The sequence below is a fragment of the Rana temporaria genome, chromosome 4, assembly GCF_905171775.1.
Source record: "Rana temporaria chromosome 4, aRanTem1.1, whole genome shotgun sequence".
Lineage (NCBI taxonomy): Eukaryota > Metazoa > Chordata > Amphibia > Anura > Ranidae > Rana > Rana temporaria.
The window spans coordinates 473,745,509-473,762,174 of record NC_053492.1 but is presented as its reverse complement, the minus strand read 5'-3'; the positions used below and the strand labels follow the sequence as shown (position 1 = coordinate 473,762,174).

Below are 16,666 nucleotides of genomic sequence, written 5' to 3'. Positions count from 1 at the left end.
AAAAATAATAATTTATCTATAATAATTAAAATTAATAGCAATAATAATATATATATAAAATACAATTAACAATAACAATAATAATAAACATAATAATAATCATACATTATTACCAATAATAATGTAATTATACTTAATATAGATAAATTATTATTTATATTACCATTATTATTAAATAATAATAATAAAAATAATAATAATAAACCAATAATAATAATAATTTATCAATTATAATAATAATAAGATTTTTTTTATAAATAATAATAATAAGAAAAATAATAATTTATCAATAATAATTACAATTAATAGCAATAATACTAAGATTTATATATTTTTTTATGTAAAGGAACAAGGTCACAGGTTGGCAGATCGAAACGTTTGTAAAAAAAAAAAATGCAGAATTGAATAAAATATCTCCATGTGTGATTTGTTCTTCTTTCTCCTGTAGATCGCTCATTGGACTGTGCTGGAGACCTGTCCACCAATCACATTCAGAGGGGATTCCTGAGTGACAGGACCTGGCAGCCATTGTTTTGGGGGCGGAGACACAAGCTTGCTCGGCCTCTAGTGGATGGGACGTCCTCCTATACTCCTATGGAGAGAGGAAGGTGCCCGGACTAAACATGGCCGTCTTGGTGATTAGACGCACAGAGCGTGCAGACGTAAAGCGCAGCGCTGGCTGAGTGGGCGGGGCGCAGTGAGGCGCAGGAGCCAGGAAGGAGCTGTCAGTTGCTGGTGGTGGTGAGTGGAGCTCCGATGTGGTCTGTGTCGGTCTGTCAGTGTGTGTCCGGCCCGATGTGTCCTAGTAACGGGTCCTGCCTCCCTGCCCGACCCCTGTGACCTCTGACCCGGGTCCTCCCCCCCCCCTTCACTGCAGATCCTGGCTCAGTGTACTCTGTACAGCGCTATGGTACATGTCAGCGCTTTATATATCTATTATCATACTAATAATGTGTGGGTGAAGGGAAGACTTTAGAGTGTGAGCTCCTGTGGTGCTGGCTCAGTGATCTCTGTGCAGTGTTATGGTATATGTTGGCGCTATAATAACAGTGTGACTGTTGGGGGTGATGATTTTTGGGTACCGGTACTGACCCGACTCTTTCTCTCTTTCTCTCCGGCCCTCCAGAGCCGTCAGGATGAGTAACAGCCACCCCCTGCGCCCGTACACCGCCATCGGGGAGATCGACCACGTCCACATCCTGTCCGAGAACGTGGGAGCGCTGATCAACGGCGAGGAGTACAGCGACGTCACCTTCGTGGTGGAGAAGAGGAGGTTCCCCGCCCATCGCGTCATCCTGGCCGCCCGCTGCCACTATTTCAGGTATGGGGGATGTGGAGGAGGGGGTCATGGTGGTCCTCCGAATACGGGGGGGGGGGGAGGGGATTGGTGGACAGCACTGTTTGTACCAGGAACCTGCAAGATCTTCACTACAATCCCCCAATGGGGAGCAACGTTTCTGGGGACACGTGGCGGGCGGTTTCCCGATGTCTTCCTCTCCCGCCGTGGATATAACTTCACCAGATCTCAACCCAACTACCAGGCCAGTCATGTGTAGGACTTCTCTAAACCTCAACCTAACTACCAGTCCTGTCATGTGTAGGACTTCTCTAGGCATCAGGCATACTACCAATCCCATCATGGATCCAGTCCCGTCCTGGATAGGACTTCTCTAAACTGGAGGCTTACTACCAGTCCTGTAATGGATAGGACTTCTCTAAATCTCAGGATTATTACCAGTCCCGTTATGGAGAAAACTTTTTCAAACCTCACATATTTACTACCAGTCCCGTCATGTGTAGGACTTCTCTAAACTGGAGGCATACTACCAATCCCATCATGGATCCAGTCCCGTCATGGATAGGACTTCTCTGAACCTCAGGCTTACTACCAGTCCCATCATGGAGTAGACTTCTTCAAACCTCACACTTACTACCAGTCCTGTCATGGTTAGGACTTCTCTAAGCCCCAAGCTTTCTACCAGTCCCATCATGGAGAAGACTGCTTGATACCTCACACCTCACCCCTGTCATGGATAGGACTTCTCTAAACCTCAGGCTTACTACCAGTCCCGTCATGGAGTAGACTTCTTCAAACCTCACACTTACTACCAGTCCTGTCATGGACTTCTCTAAACCGGAGGCTCACTACCAGTCCCATGGATAGGACTTCCTAAGCCTCAAACTTTCAACCAATTCCATCATGGAGAAGACTTCTTCATACCCTACACCTACTACCAGTCCCGTCATAGATGGCACTTCTCTAAACCTCAGGCTTACTACCAGTCCCGTCATGGAAAGGACTTCTCTAAACCTCAGGCTTACTGCCAGTCCCGTCATGGAAAGGACTTCTCTAAATCTCAGGCTTACTGCCAGTCCCGTCATGGAAAGGACTTCTCTAAACCTCAGGCTTACTACCAGTCCCGTCATGGAAAGGACTTCTCTAAACCTCAGGCTTACTACCAGTCCCGTCATGGAAAGGACTTCTCTAAATCTCAGGCTTACTGCCAGTCCCGTCATGGATAGGACTTCTCTAAATCTCAGGCTTATTACCAGTCCTGTCATGGAGAAAACTTCTTCAAACCTCGCATATTTACTACCAGTCCCGTCAAGTGTAGGACTTCTCTAGGCATCAGGCATACTACCAATCCCATCATGGATCCAGTCCCGTCATGGATAGGACTTCTCTAAGCCTCAAGCTTTCTACCAGTCCCATCATGGAGAAGACTGCTTGATACCTCACCCCTGTCATGGATAGGACTTCTCTAAACTTCAGGCTTACTACCAGTTCCGTCATGGATAGGACTTCTCTAAACTTCAAGCTTACTACCAGTCCGATCATGGATAGGACTGCCCTAGACCTCAGGCTTACTACCAGTCCATCATACATACATAGTAGGTGAGGTTGAAAAAAGACACAAATCCATCAAATCCCCCCTATATGTGTGATTATATGTCAGTATTGCATTGTATATCCCTGTATGTTGTGGTCATTCAGGTGATTATCTAATAGTTTTTTTAAATTCTCGATTTCTCTCCGCTGAGGCCACCGCCTGTGGAAGGGAATTTCACATCCTTGCCGCTCTTACACTAAAGAACCCTCTAGGCAGTTTGAGGTTAAACCGCTTCTCTTGTAATTTTAATGAGTGGCCACGTGTCTTTTTTAAATTCTCTTTTGCGGAAACGTTTTTTCTCCCTATTGTGGGGTCACCAGTACGGGATTTGTACATTGAAATCATATCCCCTCTCATTGTCTCTTCTCCAGAGAGAATAAGTTCAGAGCTCGCAACCTTTCCTCATCACTAATATCCTCCAGACCCTTTATTAGCTTTGTTGCCCTTCTTTGTACTCTCTCCATTTCCAGTACATCCGTCCTGAGGACTGGTGCCCAGAACTGGACGGCATACTCCAGGTGCGGCCGGACCAGAGTCTTGTAGAATGGAGAATTATCGTTTCATCTCTGGAGTTGATCCCCTTTATAATGCCAATATTATGTTTGCTTTGCATGCAGAAGCTTGGCATTACTGAGCCCATCATCTACTAGGACCCCCCAGGTCCTTTTCCAGCCTAGATTCCCTCAGAGGTCCCCCCCCCCCCCCCCCCCCCAGTGTATAGATTGCATTCAGATTTTTGCCACCCAAATGCATTTTTACATTTTTTTACATTGAACCTCATTTGCCATATAGTTCCCCCCCCCCCCCACCCCATTAATTTGTTCAGATCTTCTTGCGCGGTTTCCACATCCTGCGGAGAAGTTATTGCCCTGCTTAGCTTAGTATTGTCTGCAAATACAGAGTTTGCACTGCTTACACCACCCTCCAGGTCATTTATGAACAAATTAAATAGGATTGGTCCCAGCACAGAACCCCGGGGGGCCCCACTACCCACCCCCAACCATTCCGAGTACTTTCCATTTATCACCACCCTCTGAACTCGCCCTTGTAGCCAGTTTTCAATCCATGTACTTGCCCTATGGTCCATGTACTCGCCCTATGGTCCATGTACTCGCCCTATGGTCCATGTACTCGCCCTATGGTCCATGTACTCGCCCTATGGTCCAGGCCAACGGACCTTGCTTTGTACAGTAAACGTTTATGGGGAACTGTGTCAAATGCTTTTGCAAAATCCAGATACACCACGTCTACGGACCTTCCTTTATCTAGATGGCAACTCACCTCCTCATAGAAGGTTAATAGATTGGTTTGACAAGAACGATTCTTTGTGAATCCATGCTGATTACTGCTAATGATACCGTTGTCATTACTAAAATCATGTAGATAGTCCCTTATCATCCCCTCCAAGAGCTTACATACTATTGGTGTTAGGCTGACTGGTCTGTAATTCCCAGGGATGTATTTTGGGCTCTTTTTAAATATTGGAGCTACGTTGGCTTTTCTCCAATCTGCTGGTACAATTCCAGTCAGTAGACTGTCAGTAAAAATTAGGAACAATGGTCTGGCAATTACTTGACTGAGTCCCTTAAGGACCCTCGGGTGCAAGCTATGTGGTTCCAGTGACTTATTAATGTTTTAAGTTTTTCAAGTCTATTTCTAATTCTATCCTCTGTTAGCCATGAGGGTGCTTCTTGTAACGTGTCAAGAGGATAAACATTCCAGTTTTGGTTACTGAAGCCCCCCTTCGTTTTCCTCGTCAAGACTAAGAAGAATAAATTTAATGCCATCTCTCGATCTTTTAACAAGATTCCCTTCATCATTCTTTATGTGACCAATATGACCTGACCTCCCTTTCTTACTACTTAAAGAATTTATTGGGATTTTTTTTTTTCTGCTCTCCTCCACCATGTGTCTTTCATGTTCTATCTTAGCCGCCCTGACTGCACCCTTACATTTCTTGTTTTCATTCTTTGTAACGTTGGAATGCTGATGATGATCCCTCAGCCTTGTATTTTTTGAAGGCCTTCTCCTTTTTGCTTTTATATGCATTTTTACATTGGAGTTAAGCCACCCCAGACTTTTATTTGCTCTTTTAAATATATTTCCTATTGGGATGCACTGACTAATGCCCTTCTTTAATATGCTCTTAAAGCAAACCCATCTCTCCTCCGTTTTCTTTGTTTCCTTAGATTTTATCCCAATTTAGTATCGTAGTTTAGGGAAGTTGGCTCTTTTTAAATTCAGTGTCTTTGTATTCCCCTTTATGTTTCCTATTTGTGTGATTTTATACTGAAACGAGTTGACATGTGATCGCTGTTTCCTAAATTGATCATGATTAGGACTTCCCTAAACCTCAGGCTCACCACCAGTTCCATCATGGATAGGACTTCCCTAGACCTCCAGGCTTGCCACCAGTTCCATCATGGATATGACTTCGCTAGACCTCAGGCTTACCACCAGTTCCATCATGGATAGGACTTCCTAGACCTCCAAGCTTACTAGGACTTCCCTAGACCTCAGGCTTGCCACCAGTTCCATCATGGATAGGACTTCTCTAGACCTCCAGGCTTACCACCAGTTCCATCATGGATAGGACTTCGCTAGACATCAGGCTTACCACCAGTTCCATCATGGATAGGACTTCGCTAGACCTCCAGGCTTGCCACCAGTTCCATCATGGATAGGACTTCCTAGACCTCCAATCTTACTAGGACTTCCCTAGACCTCAGGCTTGCCACCAGTTCCATCATAGATAGGACTTCTCTAGACCTCCAGGCTTACCACCAGTTCCATCATGGATACGACTTCGCTAGACCTCCAGGCTTGCCACCAGTTCCATCATGGATAGGACTTCGCTAGACCTCCAGGCTTGCCACCAGTTCCATCATGGATAGGACTTCCTAGACCTCCAATCTTACTAGGACTTCCCTAGACCTCAGGCTTGCCACCAGTTCCATCATAGATAGGACTTCTCTAGACCTCCAGGCTTACCACCAGTTCCATCATGGATACGACTTCGCTAGACCTCCAGGCTTGCCACCAGTTCCATCATGGATAGGACTTCCTAGACCTCCAAGCTTACTAGGACTTCGCTAGACCTCAGGCTTACCACCAGTTCCATCATGGATAGGACTTCGCTAGACCTCAGGCTTACCACCAGTTCCATCATGGATAGGACCTCCCTAGACCTCATACTTACTACCAGTCCATGGAAAATCCAGAGCTCCCCCAGTTTAAAATGTAAATGTTACATCTCAAAGGAAAACCTGATTGGATGAGGTCACTGCCCCACCTTGTCATTAATTACGTAGTGGTAGAACGTCTGCCGTTGTTCGCATATACCTGTCATCCCAGCTGCTGGAATCCATGTATACATGTAATTGTCCATATGACGGACGCCTAATACCGCTATAAAGGTGTGACCTCTCAGGCAGAGCCAGCTCTATACTCATTCACTTCAGCGTGATTCGAGATCTAATTATCTTCGATTACTCACCGTCCATAATGAAGAGAACTGGGCATGCTAGACATCAGGATCGCTTCATTATCCTACAATGAATAAATCGTGATGAATGCCACGCTGCTCTACCCTGTACCTCCCCCGCACCGCTATGAATGGACGGCCTCTGGGATTAAATGTAACCTTATGACCGTAGTTAAGTGACATTCCTAATCCAAAATCCAAATGTGGTCGTCATAAAGACATTCGTTTTTAAGTAATTGGGATTCCATCATTGTGCTGCGTTCTGATATCCATGTGTAAATGGTTCCTCAGATGGGGGGGCGTTGTATGGAGGTCTGGATGTTATAAATTTAGTGGTGCACCGAAATAAAATCTGAAACCGAAAATTCAGGATGCAATTGGCCAAAAACTGAAACTGAGTTTTATTTAAATTTTTTTTTTAATGCATTTTGCAGTTGGGGGGTGTCACGTTTTCTGCATTGAAGTTGGGGGTGTGTGTTTCTGCATTGAAGTCGGGGGGGGGGGGGGAAATTTCTGCATTGAAGTCAGTGGAGGGGGGGTGCGTTTTCTGCAAGGGGGGCGGTGTGTTTCTGCTTGGTGGGCATGTTTCTGCATTGAAGTCGGTGGGGGAGGCGTATTTCTGCAGAGGGGTGGGGGCGCATTTCTGCAGAATGGTGGGGGGGGGGGGCACGTTTCTGCAGGGGGGCACGTTTCTGCATTGAAATCGGGGGGGCGCGTTTCTGCAGAGGAGAGGGGGCAAATCTCTGCATTGAAGTCAGTGGAGGGGGGGTGCGTTTTTGCAAGGGGGGGTGCGTTTCTGCTGGGTGGGCATGTTTCTGCATTGAAGTCGGTGGGGGAGGCGCGTTTCTGCAGAGGGGTGGTGGGGGGGGGGGGCACGTTTCTGCAGGCGGGCACGTTTCTGCATTGAAGTCGTTGGGGGGGGGGGGGGGCATTTATTTGAAAAGATAAATGATTTCAGAACTTTTTCCACCTTCAGACCCCTTTCACACTCTGGCGGTGCGGGTGTAAGCGGTAAAGCGCTGCTAGTTTTAGCGGCGCTTTACCACGGTTATAACGGTCGTTTTCCGGCCGCTAGCGGCATTGCAGAAGCGCTTTACAGCCACTTCGGCAGCGCTCCCCATTCATTTCAATTGGCAGGGGCGGTGGAGGAGCGGCAGCACTGCCCATTCATTTCAATGGGCAGGGGCGGTGGAGGAGCGGCAGCGCTGCCCATACCGTTCATAATGGAGTAAGCACATTCATCACGCTGTAACGGACAGAAAATCGCGAATCGTCTTTTACTAACACGAAATCAGTTAAAGTAGCCCAAAGGGTGGGGTCATCCGAATGGAACTGCCCTTTTATAGTGCCGTTGTACGTCACCGCGCTTTGCTAGAGCATTTTTTTTCCACGATCATGTGTAGGCAAGGCCGTTTTTAATGATCGGGTTGAAAAAAAACTTCGTTTTTTTTTTTCTAGACCCTTAAAAACTTAATTTTTTAGAACCCGAAAAAAACGGTTGTGTGTACGCGGCATAAGAGCAGTAAGTGAATACTAAGTAATACCATAAAGCTGTGCATAAATCTGTGCAGTGAAGCCTCTATATGCAATGACCAGAAGGCAAAAAATAAATATGTATGAACACAAGTTGATTACAATAAGCAATTGACTGGGCAGTTTACAACGGAAAAAAAATGAAAAAATGCATATAAGAAAAATATATAGTTATGTGTGAACCTTTCTTGGGTCACCCGTGCTTCTACTGTCCCTCGATGTCTTCTCCCGCCCTCAATGATGTCTCAGCCAATCAGGTTACCGGTAACCAGAACCGGTGAACCTGATTGGCTGAGACGCCGGTACGTCCCGAGGATAAGCATTCGGAAGCAGACTACAGCCTATCAGAGCCGCTGGCTCTGATAGGCACTTCCACACAGCCAACCAGCTGCCGTTATTCAGGTGGCTGGCGCTCACCATCCGGCCATCTGAATAGTGGGCGGCAGAGGCGAAATGCATAGATTCATGGAATGCATGAATCTATGTATTTCAGTGGCTGTGCGAGAGCCAGAGGGGGCGGCGCTCCGGCGCCCTCTATGGACGAACCGCCACTGGTGCCCAGACTGACTGTGCATGGATGTTGTATTAATCAGTAACAGAACTGTAAAACGAGTCTTCACTCGCCTCTCTAGATGCTTATAATGCAAAGCTATTCGTTCCTAAAGATCCAGGTTTATCTGCTTAAATTATTCCTTCTCTATGTGTTCTGTGCAGAGCGTTGTTATACGGAGGTATGCGGGAGTCCCAGCCCCAGGCGGAGATCTTCCTTCAGGACACGACAGCAGAGGCCTTCTCCATGCTGATAAAATACATCTACACGGGCCGGGCCAGCCTGAGAGAGGAGCGAGAGGAAGTTCTGCTGGATTTCCTCAGCCTGGCACATAAATATGGCTTCCCGGAGCTGGAAGACTCCACCTCAGAGTACCTGTGTACCATCCTGAAGATCCAGAACGTCTGCATGATCTACGACGTGGCCAACCTCTACTCCCTGGGGAAACTCTGCTCCACCTGCTGCCTGTTCATGGACCGCAGCGCACAGGACGTTCTATCGAGCGATGGCTTCCTCTCACTGTCCAAGGTATGTAGCGCCACTGGTCGTATCCCATAATCCTCCACTCACTGTCCAAGGTACGTAGAGCCACTGGTCGTATCCCATAATCTTCCACTCACTGTCCAAGGTATGGTGTGCCACTGGGGTTATCCCATAATTCTCCACTCACTGTCCAAGGTATGGTGTGCCACTGGGGTTATCCCATAATTCTCCACTCACTGTCCAAGGTATGGTGTGCCACTGGGGTTATCCCATAATTCTCCACTCACTGTCCAAGGTATGGTGTGCCACTGGGGTTATCCCACAATCCTCCACTCACTGTCCAAGGTACGTAGAGCCACTGGTCATATCCCATAATCCTTCACTCACTGTCCAGGGTATGGTGTGCCACTGGGGTTATCCCATAATTCTCCACTCACTGTCCATGGTACGGAGCGCCAGTAGTCATCCCACAATCCTCCCACTCACTGTCCAGGATATGGTGTGCCACTGAGCTTATCTTGTAATCCTCCACTCACTGTCCAAGGTACATAGCACCACTGGTCATATCCCAGAATCCTCCACTCTCTGTCCAAGGTATGGAGTGCCAATAGTCGTCCTACAATCCTTTACTCACTGTCCAAGGTATGATGTGTCACCGGTCATATCCCACCATCCTTCGCTCACTGTCCAGGGTACGGAGCGCCACTGGTCATATCCCACAACCCTCCACTCCCTGTCCAAGGAACAATATATCACTGGTCATATTACACAATGCTCCACTCACTGTCCAAGGAAAAATATGCCACTGGTCATATCCCAGAGTCCTCCAATCCCTCTCCAAGGTGTGGCGCGCCAATCGTCATGTCGCAATCCTTTACTTACTGTCCATGGTACGAAGCGCCACCGGTCATATCTCACGATCCTCCACTCCCTATCTAAGGAAAAATATGCCACCGGTCATATCCCACAATCCTCCACTCACTGTCCAGGATACGGAGCCCCAGTAGTCATATCTCACCATCCTTCACTCACTGTCCAAGGAAAAATATGCCACTGGTCATATCCCACAATCCTCCACTCACTGTCCAGGATACGGAGCCCCAGTAGTCATATCTCACCATCCTTCACTCACTGTCCAAGGAAAAATATGCCACTGGTCATATCCCAGAATCCTCCACTCATTGTCCAAGGTGTGGAGCGCCAATAGTCATCCCACAATCCTTTACTCACTGTCCATGGTACGGAGTGCCACTGGTCATATCCCACAACCCTCCACTCCCTGTCCAAGGAAAAATATGCCACTGGTCAGATCCCAGAGTCCTCCACTCACTGTCCAAGGTGTGGAGCGCCAATAGTCATGCCGCAATCCTTTACTTACTGTCCAAGGTACATAGCACCACTGGTCATATCCCAGAGTCCTCCACTCACTGTCCAAGGTGTGGAGTGCCAATAGTCGTCCCACAATCCTTTACTCACTGTCCAAGGTATGATGTGTCACCGGTCATATCTCACCATCCTTCACTTGCTGTCCAGGTTACGGAGGGCCACTGGTCATATCCCACCATCCTTCACTCACTGTCAAGGGTACAGAGCGCCTCTGGTCATATCCCAGAATCCTCCACTCCCTGTCCAAGGAAAAATATGCCACTGGTCATATCCCAGAATCCTCCACTCCCTGTCCAAGGAAAAATATGCCACTGGTCATATCCCAGAATCCTCCACTCCCTGTCCAAGGAAAAATATGCCACTGGTCATATTCCAGAATCCTCCACTCATTGTCCAAGGTGTGGAGCGCCAATAATCATCCCACAATCCTTTACTCACTGTCTATGGTACGGAGCGCTACTGGTCATATCCCATAATCCTCCACTCACTGTCCAAGGAAATATATGCCACTGGTCATATCCCAGAGTCCTCCACTCACTGTCCAGGGTATGGTGTGCCAATGGTCATATCCCACAATCCTTCACTCACTGTCCAAGGTATGGTGTGTTATTGGTTGCCCTTGAGACTTTCTATGGTATTTTGTGACCCTGGTCAAATCCCGCAATCCCCTTTTCAGCATCCAAGGTATGACACGCGAGTGGTCACATCCTGCCATCCCCTTCTCCACCCCCCATCCCCCTTACTGTTCAAGGGAAGGAAGTTACCGCTCCAGGTGGGTGTGTTGAGAAAATCAGCAACGGCAATGCACGAAGCAATGGATATGAGGAAAGATGGGATGGACAGCCGCACGCCCAAAAAAAACATAAGGTTGTCTTTATTGTAAAAAATGGATAAAAAAAATGCACTACAAAACAAGCAGAACACAGGGAAAATGGCCTACGCGTTTCACACTCCGATTAGTGCTTGGTCATGGCTAAGCACTAATCGGAGTGTGAAACGCGTAGGCTGTTTTCCCTGTGTTCTGCTTGTTTTGAAGTGCATTTTTTATCCATTTTTTACAATAAAGACAATCCTATGCGGCTGTCCATCCCGTCTTTCCTCATATCTACCTCTTACTGTTCAAGGTACGGTGCGCCGCTTGTCATATCCCATTATCCTTCACTCACTGTCCAAGGAATGATGTGTCTCTGATCAGATCCCATAATCCTCTACCCGCTTCCAAGGTGCAGTGCACCACTAGTCATATCCCACAATGCTCTTCTCACTGTCCAAAGTACGGTGTGCTATTGGCTATATCCCACAGTTGCCCTTGCCACTGGTCATATTCCACAATCCTTTTTCTTGGTGTCCAAGATACGGCAAGCAAGCGGCCATATCCTGCCATCCCCTTCTCCATCTCCACCCCTCTTGTTTTTCTTGGTACGGTGTGCCACCGGTCATTTCCCATAATCCTCCACTCCCTGTCCAGCGTACGGTGCGCCAATAGTCCTTTCCCACTATTGTCCACTCGCTGTCCAAGGCACAGTTTGCTATTTGTTCTATTCCACAATCCTCTGGTCATTGTCTAAGTTACATTGTGACCCTGGTCATTTCCCAAAATCCTCTTCTCATTGTCCAAGATACGGCACACCACTTGTCATATCACGCCATCCCTTTCTCCATCCCTATCCACCCCTCACTGTCCAAAGTTGGGGTTTAGAGTACAAATCCAATGAATGGATAAACTTTTTTTTGGAGGGGTATGAAATAGAAAAAAAGGGTGGGTAGAGAGGAAAGCCAAAGAGGAAGGGGTTGTCCTCAGGCCACCCAACTGGTTTCAACCATTCTTGGTTGAGTTCTGCTCTTAAGTTCTAGGTGATCCATGGCAACCAGGTAGTTTTAGAGACCTCCAGGTGCAGAGTAGAAATAAGACATGACGGTGATCCCTTCTCCAAGCTACACCTGCATGGTGAAGGTGGGCAGCCTGAGAGAAGTGAGAGGAAGTTCTTCTTAACTTCCTCAGTCTGCTACATAAATACAGCTTCCTGGAGCTGAAAGATGGAGGGGTATAAAGTAGAGAAGGGGGGGGGGGGGGACAATAGAGGGGTGACGAGCCATGGAGGAAGGGGATGTCCACAGCCTACCCAATTGCTGTCCATCCATTATTTGGTTGAGTTGTGTTTTTTGAGTTGTATGTGATCCATTGCTGGAAACTGGAGGTCTCTAAAGCTTCTTGGTTGCAAAGGAATAGGCTATCATGGTGGATGCCTTCTAGGCTACATCTACATCATGAGAGGAAGTCCTTTTCAACTTCCTCAGCCTGCCACATAAATATGGCTTCTCGAAACTGGAAGATGGAGGGGTATGAAATGGAAAAGGGTGGTGGGGAAAGAGATCAATAGAGAGGAGAAGGAGAGCCAAGGAGGAAGGGGTTGTCCACAGGCCACCCAACTGGTGTCCAGCCATTATTGATTGAGTTCTGCTCTTGAGTTTTATGTGATCCATTCCAACCAATTACCTTTAGACCCCTTTCACACTTGTACGACTTGTCCCACGATTTGTGATGGCAAAGTAGCATGACAAGTCGTTTCCCATGATTTCCAATGACAACCATTCATATTAGTACGACTTCAAGTCCTTTTGACTTCAAAGTAGTCTTGCACTACTTTGGTCCAATTATGATGCCACTTACACAGGCATTCCCTGAAATCGCGGCTGCGAATCGCGGCAAAATCACGCAACTTTGAAGTCGCAGTAGTGTGAAAAGGGCCTTCGAGATCTCCAGTTTCGAACAAAAAAATAGGACATGATGGTGGATGTCTTCTTTATGCTGATAGGATACATCCTTATGGCAAATGGGTACTTTCACATGGTGAAGGGGGGCAGTCTGAGAGAGGAGTGAGAGGAAGTTCTTTTCAACTTCTTTAGCCTGCCACATAGATACAGCTTTCTGGGGCTGGAATATGGAGGGGTATGAAATGGAAAAGGGTAGGGCGCGATATTAAGACAGAAGGAAAGCCACGGAGGAAGGGGTTGTCCACAGGCCACCCAACTGGTGTGCAACCATTATTGGTTGAGTTTGGCTCTTGAGTTTTATGTGATCCATTCCAACCAAGTAGCCTTAGAGACCTCCAGTTTCGAACGAAAAATAGGACATGATGGTGGATGCCTTCTTTATGAAGGGGGGGGGGGGGGGGGGGGGTATTAAAAAAAAGAAGGAAAGCCACGGAGGAAGGGTTTGGGAAAGAGATCAATAGAGAGAAGAGCCAAGGAGAAAGGGGTTGTCCACAGGCCACCCAACTGGTGTGCAACCATTATTGGTTGAGTTTGGCTCTTGAGTTTTATGTGATCCATTCCAACCAAGTAGCCTTAGAGACCTCCAGTTTCGAACGAAAAATAGGACATGATGGTGGATGCCTTCTTTATGAAGGGGGGGGGGGGGGGGGAGGTATTAAAAGACAGAAGGAAAGCCACGGAGGAAGGGTTTGGGAAAGAGATCAATAGAGAGAAGAGCCAAGGAGAAAGGGGTTGTCCACAGGCCACCCAACTGGTGTGCAACCATTATTGGTTCTGCTCTTGAGTTTTATGTGATCCATTCCAACAAAGTACCCTTAGAGACCTCCGGTTTCGAACAAAAAATAGGACATGATGGTGGATGCCTTCTTTATGAAGCGGGGGGGGGGATATTAAAAGACAGAAGGAAAGCCACGGATGAAGGATTTGGGAATGAGATCAATAGAGAGGAGAGCCAAGGAGAAAGGGGTTGTCCACAGGCCACCCAACTGGTGTCCAGCTATTTTTGGTTGAGTTCTGCTCTTGAGTTGAATGTAATCAATTGCAACCAGATGGCTCTAGACACCTCCAGTTTCCAGCAAAGGAATAGGTCATGATGGCGAGAGCCTTCTCCATGCTGATGGGATACATCCACAGTACATGGCGAAAGGGTTTCCTGGAGCTAGTTGATGGAGGGGTATAAAATGGAAAAGGGAGATTTAATAGAGAAGATAAGGAGAGTCAAGGAGGAAATGAATGTCCGTAGGCCACCCAACTGGTGTCCAACCATTATTGGTTGAGCTCTTCTCTTGAGTTGTATGTGATCCATTGCAACCAGATGGCTTCAGACACCACCTGTTTCCAACAAGGATTATACGGAAGATCAGTTTCTTTAGTATTTTGGGATTTTAGGATTATAAAGGGATTTCAGGACATGCATGAGACTCCGGAGTAGATTGACAGTTTATTTTATGGTTGTGACATCGTTGTCTTTCATTTGTGAGTTATGCCCTCAACAACAAAAGTATCTGTGATGTTGGCTTTTTGGTGATGTGCCCATTTCTGATGTCCCGATTGTGTCGACAGGGTGCCCTCCTGGATATCATTCAAAGAGATTCATTTGCTGCTCCAGAGAAAGATATCTTCCAGGCCCTGATACGTTGGTGCCGGCACAACGCGAACGAAAACCACAGCGAGATCATGGCCGCCATTCGCCTCCCGCTCATGAGCCTGACTGAACTCCTCAATGTGGTGAGACCGTCCGCGCTGCTCTCCCCAGACGCCATCTTGGATGCCATTAAAGTGCGCTCCGAGAGCCGGGACATGGACCTCAACTATCGTGGCATGCTAAGTAAGACATTTATTCTATGGTGTATTGGGGGGGGTGTGGGGGGTGGCAACTGTGCTGATTCTCTCATCTCATTATCTTCTGTGGGCTGCTGAGCTGCTCTACAGGGATGTGATGCCCAAGTGTACATCTCGGCACTGCTCCAGCTGGAAAAAGTTAACATATTAAACCCTCATTTAATGCTAACAGTCTTTTTAAAGTCTTAAACCCTCCAGCATTGTGTAAAAAGGCTATTTGATCCTGTCTTCTCTGATCCTCCCCTTCTTTTACTGTCTACAATTTATCACCTGATAGTCCAGAGCCTTGGGGGCACTCTGCACATGCTCAGTTTGGTGTGTATTGCTAGAGCGTTTTTTTGGGGGGATGCTTGTGATTAGCACAGGGCCAATCTGCACTGTCCAGACAGATGGTCAGGGGTCCTCATAAGACAGCCAACCAGACAATGATATAAGTTACAAGACTGCTATATAACTGCTGATGAGAAAGAGTATTTAGCAGTTTATATTTACTAAAATAATTGCATTTCCATGTTCTGTGTACTGTGGGAGACCAGATATAGTGACTGCAGTCTGCTGGGGAGAGCAGCTATAGTGACTGCAGTCTGCCGGGGGGAGAGCAGCTATAGTGACTGCAGGCTGCCGGGGGGGAGATCAGCTATAGCGACTGCAGTCTGCTGGGGAGAGCAGCTATAGTGACTGCAGTCTGCTGGGGAGAGCAGCTATAGCGACTGCAGTCTGCTGGGGAGAGCAGCTATAGCGACTGCAGGCTGCCGGGGGGAGAGCAGCTATAGCGACTGCAGGCTGCCGGGGGGAGAGCAGCTATAGCGACTGCAGGCTGCCGGGGGGAGAGCAGCTATAGTGACTGCAGGCTGCCGGGGGGAGAGCAGCTATAGTGACTGCAGGCTGCCGGGGGGAGAGCAGCTATAGTGACTGCAGGCTGCCGGGGGGAGAGCAGCTATAGCGACTGCAGTCTGCCGGGGAGAGCAGCTATAGCGACTTCAGTCTGCCGGGGAGAGCAGCTATAGCGACTGCAGTCTGCCGGGGAGAGCAGCTATAGCGACTGCAGTCTGCCGGGGAGAGCAGCTATAGCGACTGCAGTCTGCTGGGGAGAGCAGCTATAGCGACTGCAGTCTGCTGGGGAGAGCAGCTATAGCGACTGCAGTCTGCCGGGGAGAGCAGCTATAGCGACTGCAGTCTGCCGGGGAGAGCAGCTATAGCGACTGCAGTCTGCCGGGGGAGAGCAGCTATAGCGACTGCAGTCTGCCGGGGAGAGCAGCTATAGCGACTGCAGTCTGCCGGGGAGAGCAGCTATAGCGACTGCAGTCTGCCGGGGGAGACCAGATATAGAGACTGCAGTCTGCTGGGGGAGACCAGATATAGCGACTGCAGTCTGCCGGGGAGAGCAGCTATAGCGACTGCAGTCTGCCGGGGAGAGCAGCTATAGCGACTGCAGTCTGCTGGGGAGAGCAGCTATAGCGACTGCAGTCTGCGGGGAGAGCAGCTATAGCGACTGCAGTCTGCTGGGGAGAGCAGCTATAGCGACTGCAGTCTGCTGGGGAGAGCAGCTATAGCGACTGCAGTCTGCTGGGGAGAGCAGCTATAGCGACTGCAGTCTGCCGGGGAGAGCAGCTATAGTGACTGCAGTCTGCTGGGGGAGACCAGATATAGCGACTGCAGTCTGCCGGGGAGAGCAGCTATAGCGACTGCAGTCTGCCGGGGAGAGCAGCTATAGCGACTGCA

At 48.0% G+C, this 16,666-nt stretch overlaps 1 protein-coding gene across 2 annotated transcripts in view; it reads left to right on the top strand.

Moving 5' to 3' along the window:
* Window positions 1–635: 635 nt before the first annotated feature.
* Window positions 636–16,666, top strand: part of BTBD9 (BTB domain containing 9) — a 226,423-nt gene continuing 210,392 nt past the window's right edge. Inside the window, exons 1-4 of one of the 2 annotated variants that reach the window (XM_040351810.1) lie at window positions 636–741; window positions 1,127–1,321; window positions 8,623–8,986; window positions 14,666–14,930. In XM_040351810.1, the coding sequence (XP_040207744.1) occupies window positions 1,137–1,321; window positions 8,623–8,986; window positions 14,666–14,930 (814 nt within the window). In that variant the 5' untranslated portion in view covers window positions 636–741; window positions 1,127–1,136. The other variant, XM_040351811.1, reaches the window with a different exon arrangement.